Here is a 21,517-nt window from a genome sequence, read left to right on the forward strand (position 1 = left end):
ATCCCTGTGCAGGGAAAGCACAACAATGGTCTCGGTTAGTCATTTCCTCCCAAACACGTGGGGCCCCGCAGTGCCTAGCAGCGTTCCTTACGCACTAGGCCCAGCAATGAATACTTGTTGACTGATAACATTTTAAAACAAAAATCAGTCTACTACTGTTCATTTAATCTAACAGATGACGCTATGTCTGTTAAATCGGTCGGAGTAGGGTTGGCTCATGTGGTAGTAATGTATTGCACTGTGCTAAAAATCCTGCCCAAAGTGTGCAAATTTTAAAAAATCAATTATCATATTACTTAAAGTTTTCATTCAACATATGCAGTAGAACAAAATAATGAGTCTAGTGCTTTATTTTCAATACAGAAAGCTATCTGGAAGACCTTCAAGAACTCTTCGAGCTCTGAGAAAGTCTACCAGGCAAAGGAAAAAGAGAAAAAATTCAACAGGCTAGCCACCGTGAGGGCTCCCCAGGTCGGCGTGTCCAGCCAGCTTCTATTTCTGCCAGCCTCATCAGGCTTCCCAGCTCTGCACAGGGCGGGTTTGTCACTGGCCAGTTGCACATGTGTGTGAGCAGCCTCCTTGGGCGGGCTCCGCCTGCCCCAGCAGAACCGGTGTGCTGCAGGAGACGCTCCAAGTGGCCGCTTTTGTCCTGAGAAATGCAGAGGTGAGCTTTTCTTCACAGCAAGGCTTCTCTCCCCTGATTCAGCATACCTTGCACTCCTGATCTGGGAACCTTCCCAACTGAAAATTACCTTTAGTTATGCTTTAAAAGACGTCGCTGCTAGGAGAAGGCCAGCTCTCATGCAAATATTGGGGTTTCCAGCGCCTTATCTGAAGGCACCCTTCAAATTCCTCTGCGCTTCCGGCTCCCGAATGGCTCTAACAAGCAGAAAGCACCCACGGGAGGGTGCAGTCCTGCAGCCTGAGTGGTCACCCCCTCTCCTCTCCTCCCCTCTGCGCCCTTGAAATGCTCTTTGAAGTCACCCCCCCAGGAGGTGAGGGCTGACTTTGGTACTTAACACCGGGCCACATGTGGCAGCTACACAAACACCGCCAGGATGTGAAATCTACTACTTGCTTCAGTGGCACTTCCCTCGCCCTCAAATCTTTTCATAGATGAACTTGGGGGGGGGGGGGGAAAACCGAAATGTGTACGGGGCAGTAGATCCTGGGACGCGTCCTGATGCTTATGCCACACTGTCCCACGAGTCTGCAGTCTCGGGCTGCCGGGGAGCGGCGTTGAACGGAAGCCGGATGGCCGGGGATGGGGGAGCTGCCGCTAAAATATTGGGTGTTTCACACTCACCGTCGGTCAGAGGAACATATGTCCGAGGAGGCCCCCGCGGTGTCTTTCTGGGGCCAGGCGCTGTGCTTGTTGACGCTACTCCAGAGGATGGCTTCCTTCATCCGCGGACGAAGGGCCGCATGCACTTGCCAAAGCGGCCCCGGGCCGGCTCTCCTGTCCTCTCTGCCTGTGAGCTGCAGATGCGGGTCCGGCTGCTCCACGCGAGGGATCGGCTGCAAGATGATGGGCGGCTGCCCGTCCCAGGCTCCCGCTCCGGCGTCAGGCAGACCGGGTACAGGTCCTCGTTCTCTCTCACCCCGATTCCCGTGGACCCGTCTTCTTGGAGCCTCCGTTTCCTCGCGTGTGAAAATGGGCATCACGGGGACACTCCCATCCTTCTGGGAATGAAGTGAGATGGTGCGAGTTAACACAGGGAGCGTGGGGCCTGGCACCTCGCGAACGATCCCTCTAAGGGAGCTCCCGTGATGAACATTATTAACTTTCAACCCCAGCGCGCTCATCTGCACGCTCGGCTCCCCAAGGGGCAGGGCTGACGTCAGCACAGCTGGAGCGCAGATGTGGGGGGACCGAGGAACAGCCGGGATCGCCTCTGTGCACAGATCCCAACCTCCGTCCTCCATAAAGAGGAGGAATCCGGCCCATTTCAAGGTGACACGGGTGCTCTGACAGCGGCTTCCTCCGGGCAGCACGTGCACTGGAAAGCGCCCCACTCCCTCCGGTCTAGGACCCCCGAGACCCGCTTTGGTTCGCCTGGTTCATGCTGCCAGGCTTGGGGTGAAGAGTGGTGGGGGACGGAGCCGGCAGCCGAGAGAGCAGGCGAGGTGAGAAGGACAGGAGAACCAGGAGGGGCGATGTAGGCTGAGGCCTGGAGGAAGAGACCAAGTAAAGGCACAACCCACCAGGAAGAGACAGTGAAACAAAACCTTTACACCACGAAAAGAACAAAGCATCACAATCTACAAATTACTGAACATCTGAGAGGACTTCCGAAAACCACAGTTCTCAGAAACCGACAGGTGAAGTATATGAAAAAAAGGTAGTGAGTATTGGAAAACACAATTAGCAAGCTTGACTGAATAACCAAACTTAAGGTAATTTTCCGAAGGAGGAAATACATTTTCTTTTTAAGCATACAGGGAATGTTTACAAACGTTAACAGTGACTACGAAGGAAATCTCAATAGATTGCCCAAGGCGGCTCCATTCTTTAGCTATGCATAAAACACACAAACAAACACCAATCAATAAAGAAACGCAACTGAGTCAATAACTGTTCACCTGAAAAAGCAAATGCGTGAAAACTTAAAATTTCTTTAGAAGAGAAAGAAAGAGGACTGAACAGATAGCAAAACGCACTATAAAAATCTCCGCAGTCACAATTCTGCAGGTGACCCTCCCCCGACCGAGGAAACACCCACCACTGTGCAGAGTTATAACCTGCGGGGCGGGACCTGGGCTAGGGGTCTGGAGAGGGCAGCAGAAACTGGGAAACTTTTACCTTTCGCCTGTGCATTAGTGTTCCATCGCTGCTGTCATCAATTGCCACAAACGTGACAATTTCAACAACAAAAAAAGATGACCTTCCATTCTCTCGGTCAGAAGTCCAAACTGGGTCTCACTGGGCAGCAGTCAGGTGTCCGCAGAGCTCTGATCCTCCGGGCCGCAGGGGAGACTCTGTCTCTCGCCCTGTCCGGTGGCCAGTGGTGGCCGTGACCCTCGGGGCAGGCCTCCGTTCCCGGCTGCAAGGCCAGCAAGAGCAAGGCTCAGGGGGCTCCCCTGTGGCCTCGCTCTGGCTCTGCTGCCCCCCCGCCCCCCGCTTGCACATCTGTGATTGCACTGGGCCTACCTGGCTTATCCAGGTTCATCCCCCTATTTTAAGGTCAACTGACTGGTGACTTTAATCCCACCTGCACCCCGAATTTCCTTCTCCGTGGAATGGAGGTTATTCACAGGAATTAGGACGTGGTCATCCTTGCTTACTGCAGCTTTCTATGCTTCTAAACTATTGCTGTTTGTTCATATAAATTTGTCACGTTATCTAATTTGAGATTAAGAGTATTTGGTAGGTTCTTTTTAACTTTAAAGATTTAAACTTGCATTTATGCTATAAGGCAAACAAGTGTGACACTGCAGGATTTGACAAATGGAATATTCTAAAGAGATGGCATGTATGGGGGGGTATCACATGTGACACAGATGATGTTTCAAACCATGGAGACAAAAAATGGACAATCTGCAAAATGAATCTGTGGGCATTACTGGAAAATAAAAGGGCTGACCTTTTCTTCACACCACACATATATGTAGAGTGCTTTGGATATTGCCCGGCACAAAGGAGTCACTCTATACATGTTAGTTCCATATATGATTATGACATGTGCACAAAAATGCACACATACATGCTGAAAACACACACACGTAGGCACACTCAGAAGTTCATCGTAACATTTATTCACCACAGCAAAAAATTAGAGATGACTTTAAATGACATCAGTAGGCAACAGATAAATTAATTTTTACCTCCAAAATTTGGAATGGCAGTTAGCTATTAAAAAGAATGAGGAAGGCCCGAACCAGTTTGGCTCAGTGGATAGAGCGTTGGCCTGCGGACTCAAGGGTCTCAGGTTTGATTCCAGTCAAGGGCATGTACCTTGGTTGCGGGCACATCCCCAGTAGGGGGTGTGCAGGAGGCAGCTGATCGATGTTTCTCTCTCATCGATGTTTCTAACTCTCTATCTCTCTCCCTTCCTCTCTGTACAAAATCAATAAAATATATTTTAAAAAAAAGAAGAATGAGGAAGATCCGGGCACCAACATAGGAAGATGTCTATGACAAATTAGATGGGGGGAAAGCAAGTCACACGCTTCTAGGGAATGATCCAAAGCATGATCTTTCAATATGCTATAAGAATTAATGTATGCACATATGTAGCTGTATAATACACACAAAAATGTTATGAATGTTTGGTCTCATCAAATTGTTAGTAGAGGAAAGTGGGATGGAGAAGCGGGGTAAAAGGGAGAGTTTATCAAATAAACATCTGCAGTTTTCTTTTCTCTATTCATGTAAGCGTGCATTGTTCTAAAAAATGACAAAACAGAAAGGAAATCTTGATCACTTAGAATAAATTCCCACAAAACTGACACAGAAACAATGGTGAGCAAAAGAGAATTATGAAGTCAATTTGTTCTGCAAGTGTTTTCTTCCAAGGGAAGAGAGAACGATTGGTAAAGGAATTAGCCTAAGTTATGCTTTGAAGAATGTCTGTTTAGCTATGGTTTTCCAAATACTTTGAGTGCGGGCTAAGAATGTCCAAGCCATCCATCTTCCCAGGACAAAGATGACAATACATAGCCTCCATTAACTGTTCCCATTGTTCGTACTCTTTCGTAAGTTTTACATCCCCGAGAGAAAGAACGTTTTAAAAACTCAAATCATGGCCCTGCCGTATTACTTAGGTGACATAAACAAATTAAAATAAGGCCAACCTAAGCCAGTTGTGCTGATCAACCTGATCCCCTCTGAACGCGAGAAATGAAGTCAAACACCCTTTCGTGCTGTTTATTAGCAGGGTAACATAATACATTTTGACAAGCTGAACAGTTGTAACAGGCGGCTGTTAGAGCCTCGGCAGGGCTGTTTAGAATGAAAACAGGAGGGAGAGACAGCTCTATAACTGGGTTTTAAGAACAGCTCAGCCATCAACTACCAGTATATCCTAACCAAGTACTTTTATCCAGTTAATTTACGGAGGGAATCCCTCAGGGTCTCCAGCCGTCTACCCCTGCAGCTCATTAGGGCCCCATAGCCAACGCTCCTCACTGTAACACTGAACGCGTTTATGCCTAAGCTGTAATTAAACTTAAAACAAACAAGAACTTTCTTCCCTGACAGTCCGGCTATTTTTAAATTGACAAAGGCATGAACTTATAGAGGATTATTTGGAAAGCACTATACATTTCAGCCACTTAAGGCAAGACATTTGCCCAACTGTTCGTCCTGCATGCAATTAGAAATCTAAATACTTGGGTAACGGGTTTCTACTGGGAATTAAACTTGCAGATCTCTTACAAACGAGTAATGTGGTGAGACTCGCTGTCCAATGAGGTGTCTTATTGAAATATCCCAGGCCGTTTCACTTGTCACAGCTGTCGTTTCAGCCGCTTGCACTCACAGTGTATAGCTTTCATTACGAAAATAGAAATTTGTGTCCTAAGTGCTGTTACATTACTAATGCTAAATATTTAAGTCCCTGGGGTTCCAATTATGGTTGAGCACTGGCAACACTGATTCTACTTTTTAATAACAACTGTAAAAGCAATCTGAGCGATTTTCAATTAACTAAATACATAGCGAACGAGCAACCTCTTGTCATTTTGCCCTCCAGGACCCGAGCTAATTGGTGTGGAATAAAATGTTTTGAAAATTAACTGATATTCCGGTCGGCGCGCTGTGACACCGTGAAGTTACCGTTTGCGAAATGAAGTCTGTCCTCTAACAGTTCTCCTCAATGTAGTTTGCAGATGTGAGAAAGTACCTGTGTTGTACGTACTTTACAGTGCGTCTAATGGGCGCCGAGTTGAAAGTGGAGAGCCGTTTCTCTAAACACCAGTCAGCGTCCATAATCCCCTCCATTGTTCACAGATAAATGCCACAGATTTCAACAGGAAAGTTTCGCAGGTTTCATTCATTGCGTGCGTGCACAACGTTAGCTTAAACACTTTAAGTCTGCCGCAAGAATTCCTACCGTTGATCATATTCACATAACAAGTTCACAGTTAAATTTTTAGGTTTCTTTCGCAACAGAAAGTGACAAACCAAACATCTGGGAAAGTCCTTCCTTTGGAAGCACTTCGCTGCAGGTTCTCTCTCGCCCACAGAACCATGTCATAAATAAGCTCTAAACAGGCTTCCCCCTTTAAAAGGAGGGTGAGGATGAATCCTAAGAGCAGATGCCACTTTACCCACATTTTAAAATGAATCTTTTCCTGAAGTGCAATGAAATCTGATGAAAGAGACCATCTCCTTGTAGGAAAAAAAAGCGTCTCTGACAGGTGTTCTATTGGCCGTAATCTGAAAGCCACGCTCGGAAACGGAATGCCTTTTGGGCAGCTGTCTTCCTAACCAAGATGATCCCCTAAACAGGTTTCGCTGCCTGAGGAATCTCGGCAAAAGCAGTATGCCTCATGGAATCAGGCACAGGAAGTGAAACTAATCACTCTGGGAGAGAGGGCAGAAATAATAGGGAAAATGTATCTCCATACCGATGTTCAGGACTTAAATCTTTAGTATTTCTAAGGTTTTCGTAACATCTTTTGAGAAATGACTTCTAATTAGAGAATTAACTTGATCGTGCTAGTCTGTGGATATAAGTAAATCAGCCTAAATGTCTGACATTTAAAAATCAAACTGAATAATGAGAACATTTTAGGATTTGGGGTTGGGTTGACTTCTCAAGAAGCAAACACACACACACAAATCAAAATATTCATCTATACGTTTATTTAAGATTTATTTAAATCTTGCTCTATATGGAATGTAATATCTGAATAGACTTACAAAATCATTGGCTTAATATAGGGTGTCCTAAAATTCACGCAAGAAATTGCAAATCTTGCGTGAATTTTGGGACACGCTATATAACTTTATCAATAAAAACATTAATACATAAAGCCATAAAGTGGGTATAAGAAACATTAAATCCAGTTTGCAAGTTATTTTTGCCAAAGGCTATTTTTCCCAGCCCGAAGGACAGTTATATTCTAAAATCTAAAAATAAAAGGAGAGGAAACCTATGCTTTGGATACATGTGGTACAGATATTGTTTGTATTCAGAAATGAGAATCATAATTTATTCCAAAACAATAGGTTTACCATTGTGAGTATGCGAAACACAGAGTTTATTCTTGCATTCTTATTTATTAACGAGAGGCCCGGTGCACGGATTTGTGCACCAGTGGGGTCCCTCGGCCTGGCCTGCGCCCTCTCGCAATCCGGGACCCCTCAGCTGGGCTGAACCAGCAGTCCGACATCCCCTGAGGGATGTAGCAGTGCACGAAGTGGCACGTGGCCAGGGAGGAGCCCGAGCTGATCCCGCTCATCCCACCCACTGCGCCTGCCTCCGCTGTGGCTCAGTAGTGCTATCCTGGCAGCAGCGGGAGAGGCTCCCACTGCCGCAGCTGCACTCGTCAGGCATGAGCCCGGCTTCTGGCTGAGCGGTGCTCCCACTGTGGGAGCACACTGGCCACCAGGGGGCAGCTCATGCATTGAGCATCTGCCTCCTGGTGGTCAGTGCACATCATAACAACCGGTCGACCTGATGACCAGTCGTAAGGGTCGCTTAGGCTCTTATATAGAGAGATTATTGTATTATTTTCCATGTGGACAATTGGAGGCCTACTTTTGCCCCACCCTGGTCTCCAAGTCCACAGAAGCATAAAAGCAGCAATTTGAAGGGCAAGGCGAGGACTGTAGCTGGAGCCAGTAAGAATATAAATGACGCCGAAGCCGGTTTGGCTCAGTGGATGGGGTGTCGGCCTGCGGACTGAGGGGTCCCAGGTTCGATTCCGGTCGGGGGCATGTGCCTGGGTTGCGGGCACATCCCCAGTGGGGGATGTGCAGGAGGCGGCTGATCGATGTTTCTCTCTCATCGATGTTTCTGACTCTCTATCTCTCTACATTCCTCTCTGTGAAAAATCAATAAAATATATTTTAAAAAAAAAGAATATAAATTACAGCAATTGAAGAAACAGAACTGTTTTAAGAAATGCCAATGAAAATTAAGTAACTAAAACAAAACACCTAAGTCCGTCATGAGAGCTGAGTTATAAAGTAAATTCTTACTGGTGACTGTGAGTTATTATCAAAGTTCAATGAGATGGCCTACTATTTTCAAGATAAAAGGGAAAGTTATGATACAGTTTAAATAGGTTCCCATCACAAATAGTCAATGTTATTCTTAAAAACTTGGCTATCCTGAATAACCCACTCCCTCCCTGAGGGTTCCAGATTATTGTGGTTTTACTGTAGTTAGATAGTTTTATGGTTAATGTACTGTGGTGTACATAAATATAGCTTAGCCTAAGCGTCTCCACTGAAAATATGTGTCATAAAAGGACAAGTAAATTAGGTCAATGACCAAACCCATAGTAAATAATTCAAGTATTAAAGAGCATGACATTAGAATAAACTAAAACTAGTCCTCTTCAACATTATGATACATTTACTCAAAATGCACCTTCAAAATAAAAAGCTAAATGCCCAAAGGTAAATGGTGAGTAAAGCAGTTTAAAACTGATAACTTAAACCCTTTTGATAAAATCTAAATAATTATAGGAAAGCAAACCTAGCTCATGCATCTGTGTGATGATCAAGTCATATTCTACCCAATTCTTATTTGATCTCATATCATAAACACATAGTAGGCGCTCAACCAATTGCTGTTGAGTTAGAATATAACTTCTAAGCGATTTGGAAGTTATAGAAATAGAGGATGCGAGATACCAGGAAGAACACCAACTTTTCCGGGTGTGTGTGGGTGCTGGTTAGACATGTAAGACATAAGGAAGGGGAAAGAGGAGAGTTTGAGATTTTAAAGGGCAGCACTCCGCTGACGGCTACAAAGCACACGTCGACTTTGTCTGCGTCTGGGGCAAAGCTGCTGGGTGGCTCGGGTCCAGTTCTGGTCGCTCCCAGAGTCGGAGACGGTGCTGATCTGAAGACACTCAGCACAGCATCAGGAGGTGACAAGGACACGGTCAGAGTCCCGCCTCACACTTCCCCTGGCCCCAGCCTCACTGCTAGGTGAGGCTGACAAAAGACGCCCCGATTTGTGGCTTTGGAGAAACAGGGTGGCAGGGTGAGCTCCGGGGAGCCCTTGGGCAGAGGGAGCTGACAAAGTGTTTACGCATTAGCAAGCCTGCTTCGCCTTCCCTGTGCCGACTGGGTCAGGGTTTTAGTAACCCTGCTGTTTTAGGTTTTCGTTTACATGGCTACTCGGTTTGGGCATTTTAGAGGCAAGTGTGGCTATAATAACTATTGGCCTAACGCATGCATTGCTATACTTCCTACCATTCTATTAACTCAAAGATATTAGTTACCTTTGCTGTTCCGCATCCCCCAGGCTGTGATCGCTCACTGTTTATGCTCTTTTAGAGGGAAAAACCCAGGGATTTAGAAACTCTAAAGGTAAACTTAGCAAGGCCTCTAAAAGGCTATTTAGAGACAGGGCAGAAGGGAGACATTCTCTCCCCCGTGAGCAGGGTTGGGCAAACGACAGCCCGTGGGCTAAATCCAGCCTGCGGCCTGTGTTCATAAATGTTTTCCTAACACTTTTATAAGAATGTCACTGGGACACGGCCACACCCACTTGTCTATGGCGGCTTCTGAGTCGCGGTGACATTGTCTGGCCCACAAAGCCGAAAATACTCACTCCACGGCCCTTTAAAGAAGTTCGCCAAGCCCTGCTTTTGCGGGACTGACTCTCTCTGAGCAGGATAGGGACCCCAGGAATCTGCCTCTAACCTGGGGAGCCACTTCCCCTGACCCCTAGCCTCTCCCCCAATCCTGTGATGCCCAGGTGCCGGTTTCAGTGTCACTTGGTAACGACTCTACCTCCAGGCCGGAAACACACCCTCTCCTTCGAGGTGTGAGATGCCCAGTGAAGACGCAGGGCCGTGGGTGGTCAGGGTTGTTGTGACCTAGTGTAGGCTCCCTCTCTGACTCCATGTTCATGCAACACTGGCTGAGCGTCTGGGCCTGCCGCCTGTGCCTTTGATGTCAAGTGCAGGAAAGCCACAAGGAAGGCGCTGCTAAAGGAAGTGGGGGGTTTCGCCAGGAGAGGTTGAGAGGAGGGAAGGCCTTCCAAACAGGGGAGGCAGGAGACGCAGGCAGGTGTGGAGGCGGCAGCCTGTGCTGGGGTCTCTAGTCAAACCAGCTGCCGAGAGAGAAGGGCCCACGGCCAGCCGCTGGGGCGGTAGGAATGGAGCTGGAGGGGTCCTCCGATCAGGTGGTGAGCGGCCCGGGAATGGCACCGAGAAGCTGAGAAGCGTCAGGCAGAAGGGTGTCGCTAAAGGGTTCAAACAGGCTGCGATTTGATCAGACCTCCATTTTAGGAAGATGTTTCTGACAGCAGGGGCCAGGGAGTTGGGGCAGAGAGGTCTCTGCAATCCCACCTGCTGCTCTGCCCGCCCACCACGTTGGCTCTGAACACCCCAGGTCATCCTTCCCCTGCACTCCGGGCAGTTTGACCTTCTCTCTTGGGGGGACTCACCTGCCGGTCTCATAAAGAAAATTACAACACTATGCCGCTGTAAAAAAGAAGGAACTTTTACCATTTGCAACAGCATGGATGGAACTGGCGAGCATTATGCTAAGCGAAAAAAGCCAGTCGGAGAAAGATAAATATCACATGATCTCACTCATATGTGGGATATAATGAGCAACATAATTTGATGAACAAGAATAGATCGATCTAGAGACAAATGGTAGGGGAGGAGGGGTTAGAGAGCAACCAAAGGACTTGTATGCATGCATATAACCAGTGGACATAGACACTGGGGTGGTGGGGACTTGCCCGGGGTGGTCAATTGGGGAAACAGGAGACATATGTAAAATTTTAGCCAATAAAATAAAATAAAGAAAAAAAAATGGTACCGTTCCCTCCCCCAATGCTCATTTCTTGACTGCCTGCTAGTCCCACACTTCTCCGCCCATCGGCAGTGAAGGACCAAGTGTTTGTTGTTTTGCTTTGTTTCCAAATTCCAATTTCCGGGGACCAATCGTTTTGTAAAGTACAAACTCAGGTGCCTGGATGTCACGGAAAAAATAAAAGCGCTATTTCAGTTTCCAAATGCTTTCTCTTATTTGGGGCATTTATCTTGTCAGGGGCTGATTTTAAAAACAAACCGGTTTGTGGGCTTCCAGCTTCTGGTCTGACAGGTAAGGAGCTGGGAAGTCAGGCCCCACCGCCCCACCCTAACAGCCAGTGACGGGGAGCAAACTGGAAAACCAACAAACCGGTTTAGATCGGTGAGAGGAGGCCACAGGGCAAACCGCTGCCTCCCCAGTTGGACAGACAGATAGGTGCGGACCGAGACTCCCAAGTTAGCTGCACGGGGACCAGTGCCCGGGTGGGAGAGCAGACCCTGTAATTGAGGAATTGCTGGAGGCTCCGCGTGGACAGCTCTGAGAGTGAAATACTCCAGGCCAGTGGTCGGCAAACTCATTAGTCCACAGAGCCAAATATCAACAGTACGACGATTGAAATTTCTTTTGAGAGCCACATTTTTTAAACTTAAACTATATAGGTAGGTCCATTGTTATTAACTTAATTAGGGTCCTCCTAAGGCTTAGGAAGAGCCACACTCAAGGGGCCAAAGAGCTGCATGTGGCTCCCGAGCCACAGTTTGCCGACCAAGGCTCCAGGGGATGCAGTCCTAGGGGGGTCCCACACTTCTGTGAGTTTCCCCCCTAAGGAGTTCAGCCAGCTTCTCACAGTGAAGAGCAGAGAAAAATCCCCCCCACCCTCCCACCGAGCTCCAGGCAGGTGGAGAGGAAAAGGAATCCTTTAAAAAGGGCCAGCGCATTCTGTCCTTCTGTCCTTCTCAGCAGGGTACACTCTGGGGAGAAACTATTTTAACAGCACCTCGCCTGGCCTGCGGGGGTTGTATGGAGCCCCAGTGGCCTGCGGGAAGAGAAAGGGCCACTCCTAGCTGGCTCCAGCCTTCCACACAGAGAAGGGGCACAGGCCACTCCAGGCCCCCGTCCGCCACCCTGTCCCACCGAAGGGGAGTGGGGGTGCCAGAGAAGCGCTTCTGAGGTTCGGGCAAGAGGTCCAGGCTCACCAGAAGTCTGAGACCCATCGTAAGGCTAACAATGCCTCCCACCCACCGCGCCCTGTCACCACATAACTAAAGGCCTGCTTACAGCCGTTCCTTTCACACGGGACATCACGTCTGGCTACCGAGAACAAGCCTGAAGACATACTAAGAGGTGAAAAACAGAGTCTGAAGAGACAGGGCAAGATTCAGAACCAGACTCAGATACGACAGGGATGCTGGAATTCTCAGACCAGGAATTTAAAACAACTATGATGAGAAGTCTAACGGATAAAGTAGACAGCATGCAAGAACAGATGGGCAATGTTAGCAGAGAGATAGAAATTCTAAGAAGAAATAAAGATGCTGGAGATCAAGAACACTGTGACAGAAATTAAGGATGCCTTTGATGGGCTTATTAGTAAACTAGACACTGGTTGAGGAAAGAATCTCTGAGCTTGAAGATATCTCAGTAGAAACCTCTGATGCTGAAAGGATTAAAAAAAAAAAAAGACTGGGGAAAAAAAAGAACGAATATCTAAGAACTGGGGGTAAGTACAAAAATTATACATATGCATAGTGAGAATACCAGAAGTAGAAGAAAGCAACAGAATATTTGAAGCAATAATGACAGAGAATTTCCTCAAGTTAATGTCAGATACAAAACCACAGATCCAGGAAATTGAGAAGAAGGGTAAATGCCAAAAAAAAAAAAACCCCACAAAAACTAATGTAGGCATATCATATTTAAATTGCAGAAAAGCAGAGATAAAGATTTTTTTTAAAATTCTGAAAGAAACCAGAGAAATCAAGATAAAAATTACATCTGACTTCTTAGAATCATGCAAGCAGAATGGAGTGAAATACTTGAGTTGAAAGAGAAAAACTTACCAATCTAAAATTCTGTACCCTAAAATTTTATCCTTCAAAAATGAAGGAAAAATAAAGACTTTCTTAGAAAAACAAAAATTGAGAGAATTTGTTGATAGACCTGTCTTACAAGAAATGTTAAAAATTGTTTAGAGAGAAGAAAAATGATATAATTCAGAAACTCATCTCTACATAAAGAAAGTGTGAGCGTAGGTAAAGAAAGAAATAAAGGCTTATGTGATAAACCCCCTCACAGTGGGAGATTCTAACACCTCTCTTGACTGATAAAAAGAAACAAAGAAATAAGTAATCATGTGTATTGAATATCTGAACAACAAAGTCTATATGATCCGGCAATCTATCGTGCTTCTTGGTTTATAACCCAAATGAGTTGAAAACTTTTACCCACACAAAAACCTGTTTATAGCGGCTTTATTGATAACTGGAGGCCCGATGCACAAAATCTGTGCAAGGAGCTCGGCCCTCGCAGCCGCGGCTTCATCTGGAAGGACATCCAGAAGGACATCCGGAAGGACGTCTGGAAGGTCATTCAGCTATCTGGCCTAATTAGCATATTACGCTTTTATTATTACAGATTGCTAAGACTTGGAAGCAACCAAGATGTCCATCATTAGGTGAATGGATAAACTGTGTTACATCCAGACAATGGAACATTATTCAGCCCTAAAAAGAAGTAGACTATCAAGCCATGACAAGACATGGAGGAACTTTAAATGCATATTACTAAGTGAAAGAATCCCATCTGAACAAGGCTACACCCTGCGTGATTCCAATTATATGGCATTCTAGAAATGGCAAAACTATGGAGAAAGATAAAAGTATCACTGGTTGCCAACAGTTTGTGGGCAGGGAGGGATGGACAGGCAGAAAATAAAGGATTTTTAGAGCAGAACTATTCTTTATGATACTCTAATGGTGGATACGTGTCATTATACATTTGTCCAAACTCATGGGATGTACAACACCAAGAGTGAAACCTGACGGAGACTTCGGATTTTGAGTGACAACGAACTGTCACAAATGCGCCCCTCTGGTTGGGGATGTTGGTAGTGAGGAAGTTAGCATGTGTGGGGCAGGAGGTATATGGAAAACCTCTGCACTTTCTGCTGTTTTACTGTGAACCCCAAACTACTATAAAAATAAAGACTATTTTTTAAAAGTCTGTGGCCCGTCACAGTCCATGGGCCCCACTTTTTGCCCCACTGTGGACTGCGGCCTTTCAAGTACAAAGACTTTGTTTCCTCCACCCTGTATATCCAAGTATCTCTTGCGAACAGGCCAAGGTGTGTGGTTTGGGAGGTTCCAGAAGGTAGAACTCATGTGGCCTGTGAGAAGCTCTGAGAGTAACACTGACCCAATTTGGTAGCTAGGGCAAGAGTGGTGCCACGTACCAAGACGAAATGTTGTGGAGGGCCGAAGAACGAAGAGGCGCAGAGCGATAAAGGAGGGGGATCAGCAGGTATGCTCAAACGATAACGAGCACATGGAACGAACAGTCTATGGGTTACAATTCAGTTCCGAGATTAACACACTTGAATTTGCTACTTGCACCTACGTTCAGTGCCAACACGTTTATATGACATGGAGAGATGACAGCAGGCCTTTCTTTCTGCCATACGTAGAATATTAGAGTAGAATATGCCTAAGAATAGGGCTGTGCGACAAGTATCTGCAAACGGAATTTCCAGAATTGGGGACACGCACCTTCAAGTTGGCAGCAGGTGCTCTGGAGTCAGAAGATCCTCATTATCACTCACTAGCAAGTCATTTCATCGGCCGGGGACTCAGCCTCTTCGTGTGGAAAAGCAAGTCTCCCCCAGCTTCACAAGCCCGCAGGCAGGCGACGCGGCCTGCTGTTTTCATGCATTGAATCTAAAAGGTATTTTGAATAGGAAGGCTCCTGGAAAAATAAAATAAAATAGACGACGAATGTGTCTTGCCACAGACACTGTAGTGTATTCATCCACAGAGGTTAAAGATGACAAGTGGGTTAAGAAAATTTAGGAGTAAGTTGTTCTAAGGGCATTTTGTGGAGAAAATATATATAAACAATTATAGACAAAATTATAAAGTGCCTGGCATCTTAAAAGAACATACAGAGCGGACAGCAATCAGGGCAGAGTCAGGAAGTCTACTGGTAACCAACCTATGATTTGCAATATTTGCAAAAATTTTTTTAAAACTGTCTAAAATTGCACTGTTTTCTTTTTTCTTTCTTTTTTTTTTTTTTTAACTGCTACATAAACAGTACTACAAGCTGATTCCACAATGCTAGGTCATTATATTTACTCAGCACGTCTAAGTTGCCGACCTAATGTAGCTCTTTCACAAAACACAATTCACTGGGCCTCCACATTGGCAATGCCATCAAGTTGGAGATGCGGGAATCAATATTATGACACAGAAAATCCTGAGTTATCTTGATTATACTGTCTTTATTACCAGCGTGGTCGCTCTATGATTCATATACATTGAAAGAAACTATAATAGATCCTGTCTCTTTCTTTTTCCAAGTTCCCAAGCAAAAGGGGCCTCCGTCATATTATAGCTTCCTATTTTAGCCACCTAAAATTAGATGCGTATTTAGAAAAGGCTCTTAGCTCTCTTACTACCTTGAACAGTTAAAACAAATGCACAGAAATACTTGTATTTTCTTAGGATGCTCAAAATAGTTTTTAGTAAGGCCATCAGGTCTACCTCTGAGCTCACACATGTATGCTTTGTGCAACTTTTTATCTCTATGTCATCTTGCAGTTTTAACTTTGGAGTTCTTCAAAAGGACTTTAAGTGCTAATGTTATTTTAAGCCTAAAATAAACTAAAATTTTATAAAGGACTATAGTCTTACAGATTATGCATTTAAGATACTAGAAAAGTATAAAATATATTTGTCATTACATATAAAAAGAGGAAAATCATATTTTGTTTCACACACTCAAACAGATCGAGCCTCATAACCTAAAGGATACGTCCAAGCCCCACTTTCAGGAGAAAGAGCACCCATTAGTTTTTTCACTCAAACCCACATACTAAAATTCAAATATTACTCCCGCCCCCTCCCCCACGCCCCCCCAAAAAAGCATGCCCAAACAATCAGCCTCATTTCTGGTGAGTTCTCTAACACGTCGGAAGCTGTTAAATATACCCGGGCCATGACCTCTCCCTGCGATGCCTCAGGAAGGCCTAGCCAGACCAGATGTACCCCACTTCCAACAAGCACGCCCCTCCCTCAGGCTCAGGTCCCTCTTCCCACCTGCAGTCCTCCCCATCCTCCCTATCGCATACGCGCTCTTCAAAAGGCCAGCCTGCCGCTTTGTGAGAGGCCCACCCCAGCAGTGCAGGCTCCCCCACTCTCTCTCCTGAATTCTGAAGGTTCTGCCTTTCTAGAAAGCACACCCGTGTGGGTCTCTATCTCCGTTTCTTTGTCCCCTCCCCTCCCCACTGCCCAAGCTAAGACCTCTGAGGACCCTGCAAAGAGGACAGTGGGGGGACTGCTCCTTTACCGTCAGGTTCCCCGCGCCTGGAACTGCCTGATAATGGGGTGCTTCGATAGCTGTCAGGGTAAATGACTGCTGGTACAGAAAGAGTCCATGTGTCTGTTCTATCTTCTACCGGGTCGTTCTTAAGGACAAGGATTTTTTGATGATTTTATGTCACTTATGTCACTGTGGTCTTTACCATAATGGGCTAAAGATGAAATAACAGTTGGAAGTACTGAAAGCTGGGGGTCCCCTGAGCCCAGTGCCTCACTCACACAAGTTAAAGGTTGATAATATTGACTGGTATTAGAAGGATCATTGTAACCGGCTAACTGCAGCAGAGGTTTCTTTTTAAAGAATGGAGCGGCCTCCTCCACGAGAGTTCTAAAGACAATCTCTATGGCGAGAAATCAGAGTAAAATCACCCTTGAATATCCTGTCAGTGGGTCTCCCCGAAAACAGAGCACAGGTGATTTTGTACCCACTCACTATGTCTCCGCAGCTATAAGGTAACAGGATAATTTCAACCAGGATTTGGAACAGAGCTGTTTCTCCCATTAAATCTCCTGTAAAGTAGTTGTATTTTTAGGGGCTATGTACGAGGAAGAAAATAATTTATTTCTTTTGCCTACTAAGTGCATAGAGTTGAATTAAATGAGCATTAAATGCAACAGCACTGAACACACCTTCGTGAATTAAAGATAATTAATTGATTCTACAAATAAAAACGGCAGGAAAGATGACGGCAACAAAAGCTAGAGTCCATCAATTCTGAAACTATCGCAACGTATCCTCGAATGTCAAGTCTTTATTTGTTTTTAATATATTTTATTGATTTTTTACAGAGAGGAAGGGAGAGAGATAGAGAGTTAGAAACATCGATGAGAGAGAAACATCGATCAGCTTCCTCCTGCACACTCCCTACTGGGTATGTGCCCGCAACCAAGGTACATGCCCTTGACCGGAATCGAACCTGGGACCTTTCAGTCCGCAAGCCGACGCTCTATCCACTGAGCCAAACCGGTTTCGGTATGTCAAGTCTTTATTAACGCTTGGGAAATTTCCCCTGAATTTCTCCACGTATCCTGTCATCTTTACAACATCTTTTCTATAGTCTATGTCTACTGTTATTTCCCTTACGTAGGAATTATTTACCTCCAAGAAAAAAGCAATTTTTTATAGTTTGGTTTCACTTCGGGTGCTTACTAGCGAGTTCCTGTCTAATTTTTGGAGGCCTCATTTTTATGAGGCCACTTAAAAAAAAAAAGCAATTTTTAAAGAAGTATTTTTATAAAAATCAGGAAAAACATCTATGTTGTGAAAAATTGTATTTTTTTGTATCTGGCTAAAGCTATTTGTGATAGTCTGCATGTTTTAAAATCCTAAACAAATCCAGTTACAGCAAAAACACTGCAAAAACGTGGATGCCCTCCGTCCTCCCTGCCACACATAAAACTTCAATTCTAGTCCCAAAAAGAAATGCTCTGTGCAATTATAGGAACCACGATCGCACTCTTGGGCATTTCTCCCAGAAAAAATGAAAACTTATGTTCACACAAAAAAACCTATACACAAATGTTTACAGGAGTTTTATTTATAATAGTCAAAAACTGGAAACGACCCTGTCCCAACTGGTGAGTGGTTACACCAACCATGGGCCGGTCACACCATGGGATACTGGTGAGTGGTTACACCAACCATGGGCCGGTCACACCATGGGATACTGGTGAGTGGTTACACCAACCATGGGCCGGTCACACCATGGGATACTGCACAAATGATTGGTATCTGCAAGTGGAATCTCGAGAAAATTGTGCAGAGTGAGAAAAGTCAATCCCAAAAGATCACACACTAGATGATGCCATTCATGTGACATTCTTTTTTTAAAAAAAATATATTTTATTGATTTTTGACAGAGAGGAAGGGAGAGGGATAGAGAGCTAGAAACATGGATGAGAGAGAGACATCAATCTGCTGCCTCCTGCACACCCCCTACTGGGGATGTGCCGGCAACCCAGGTACCTGCCCTTGACCGGAATCGAACCTGGGACCCTTCGGTCCGCAGACCAATGCTCTATCCACTGAGCCAAATCAGTTAGGGCTTATGTGACATTCTTGGAAAGACAAAATTATAGAACTGGAGCACGGACTAGCTGTTGCTAGGGTGAGGCAGGGGTGTTGGAAAGGAGTGAGTACAGATGTCGGGGGGATATGAGGAATGCTTGAGGCGATGGAGCTGTTCCCCAGGTGTCGATGTCCAGGGTGCGATATTGCACTATCTATTGTAAGATGTCACTATTGGGGGAAACTGGGGAAAGGGTACAAGGGATCTCTCCGTCATTTACTACAACTGCATGTGAAATCTATAATTATCTCCAACTATAGAGTTTCATTCAAAATAAAAATAACATATAAACACTCTAGCCTCGTAAACTGGCTGCCATATTGCGACCTGAGCTTCAGGGTCCATCATGTACATGGCACTTGGATTCCTAGTAACAGCTAGAGAAGTGGATGAAGTACAAACTGGGCTGCTCACAAGAGTGCGACGCACAGCAGTTTGCACAAGTGGCCCCAGCCTCTGCGAACCTCCCCAGGTCCCTGGCTGAGGGCGGCCTCGGGGGCCAGCCACACCCCTTCCCCTTCACTGTGCGCCCAGGCCTGTGGGCCACAGGGGGTCATCCCCTTCCGCCCTCCACAGCCACCGCAGAGGCCACAGCAGGAACTCCCCGATGGCAGGGCACCTCCCCAGTATACAGTCTCCTCCAACGTAAGGAGTCCGTGGAAACTGGATGGCAACCTTCTGTACAGAAATCAAATATTTAAACACGTCGCACATGCTCTGCCAGCGAAGGCAACTGTTTCTTGTATGTGAGTTTTGAGCTAATAGATTGGTTGAGGAGAAAGTGTTCTATTCCAGAGGCACTGAATATCGAGAATTAAAATATATATATATACTTGTCAAGCCTTTTTCCTCCCCCAAATATAACACGGTCACATTACACAGTGGCCGTAACCTACTCTAATGATGCTGGGAGAATCTCCGTGGTAGAGAAGGGAGTCTTCCTGGGGACCACCTTTTCAGGTGTAAACCTTCATGCCACCCAATAAGGACATTTTAGAAAAAAAAAAAGTCAACATATAAAACTGATTTTTTTCTATATTTTGATTAAAACAGAAAATGTTTGGTAATATTCTACTACTAGGCATTTAAAACTGATGATCAAGAAGCGCCTAGTCTTCTGAATGACAACTGAGAATGGTAATTGGAAAAATACCGGCATCTATAAATAGCAGCATCCAACGTGTATTTAAACCTCTCGAGCCCTTGATTCGTCCACGTCCTTTGCATCTACATTGCGCAGAGCACAGGAAGTTCAGACCGATGGCCGGATCTCAGGGAGAGAATAAGCCATTTAGTTGTCACGACCGCTGTCACCACCAATCCCTAAGACCTTACACTTCACCAGCTGCACTTGACTCTGCCCTGCTGCTTTATGCTCAGGAGAAGATAAACCAGTCATCAATTATGCACACTAATTAAAAATGCTACCTTAGGAGGCATTTTAATAACTTAGAACCAGGAGTGAGTTTTTCTTCTAACTGCTTCCTTTAAAACACATTTGACAACACATTAGCCAGGAGGCACTGAGCATTTGCAAAGACTTTATAGTCTACATAAACTATCAAATTGCCCCCCCTCCCATAGAGGTAGCATTATTCTGCAACTAGCTGAGGCCACGTGGAAAATAAAATTATATACTAATTTTATTTTAAAATTGTTCTATATTAATTTATCATGAAAGGTTTGACCAAACATGGTAAAATGAGTTCTGGGGAAAAAATTAATGAAGTAGATTGGTATGTACCATAGCAAAGTAAACTGTTTATTTTAAGAGGTACAACTACAAGAAATATTTTACAAACAGGGGTACTTCCTCCTTTTCAAAAAGTAAATGTTTTAACCAACCCGAGGCAATGACTTGCATGGTTTGAAAACACTTTATATAGTTTTACCTTAAAGGGGAACAACAAAGACAGGCTATTTGTCTTTAAGGGGAGAGAGGAAATGCAAAATCGTCCCACACATGTACCGTGACATGAACACACAGGTTGAAACTCAATGGTGGGGTCAAGGCGTACTGACTATGACATATTTATTATTTTACTCCAAAATAAACTAAACAACAATTGGCATAGATTCCTTGGCATAGATTCATCTGAAGAAACTATGCTTTATTTAAAATACTTTAAAAATCGATACCCTTTTCCCCTAGAAGGCATACGCTGTACATACGCCTCATCCATAGATAAGTTCTGTGGATACTATACCGACTTAGAAAACTACAAACCAAATTAATGGTTGAAGAATTTGGGCTGCTGGTTTTATAAATGATGGTGGTGCATCCCTCAGATTTCTATTTTCAAAGGTTCTTATGTAGACACAGGGAAAGAATTGGGGGGGGGGCGGGGTGACGGAGAAATGAAATCTTACAGGAACTGGTTTTATAAAGCATCTCGTTTACTGCAGGACACAAGTAAGACAGGTAACAAAGATCATCTGTGTCCCACCCTGAGGCAAATACTTGGGGGTGGGGGGGGGGGGGGAATTAAATGATAAATTTTTGTTCTAGAGCCGATCCCTCTTTTCATTAAAAGATATGTTTATACTTTTCATTTCATTGCAACGGTTCCAATGCCGATGGCACAGGTGGACTCGCGCTCACAAAGAGAAATCCGCGTGTTCTCGGGAGCATAACTCCTTTTTAATTTCTAAAGGGACTTTACCTATTGCTTTTAATAAGCCGTTATTATTATTGGCGATCGTAAACTACGCTAGGTTCCCGTGAAATAGCAGTTTGACATCTTGTTCAAATAGTTACTTCTCTGCTGTGTATTCCCGGCATCGTTTGCCGTATTTCCTTCTTACCAAGTTAGATATGGCGATGCTTATTCAGGCATAAAACCTTCAGGCTCCTTGATGGACCATAAAATAAAGCTAAGTACTTCTCTGCAATCATTCCT

General features: G+C 45.0%; 1 protein-coding gene across 3 annotated transcripts in view; it reads right to left on the bottom strand.

Annotated features, from left to right (window-relative positions):
- Positions 1–332: 332 nt before the first annotated feature.
- The window catches only part of LOC107185173, a 26,984-nt gene continuing 5,799 nt past the window's right edge, over positions 333–21,517 (bottom strand). Inside the window, exons 4-6 of one of the 3 annotated variants that reach the window (XR_001516090.1) lie at positions 14,719–14,914; positions 1,307–1,683; positions 333–879 (exon numbers count right to left, since the gene is read on the bottom strand). Coding sequence is in view for 2 of the 3 variants with exons in the window: in XM_015572655.1 (XP_015428141.1) it covers positions 828–879; positions 1,307–1,926 (672 nt within the window). In the remaining variant the exon portion in view is untranslated. Of the gene's footprint in view, positions 880–1,306; positions 2,069–14,718; positions 14,915–21,517 lie in introns of those variants that run through there. The other 2 variants (XM_015572656.1, XM_015572655.1) reach the window with 2 other exon arrangements.

Source organism: Myotis davidii, unplaced genomic scaffold (assembly GCF_000327345.1).
Source record: "Myotis davidii unplaced genomic scaffold, ASM32734v1 scaffold328, whole genome shotgun sequence".
NCBI classification, from domain to species: domain Eukaryota; kingdom Metazoa; phylum Chordata; class Mammalia; order Chiroptera; family Vespertilionidae; genus Myotis; species Myotis davidii.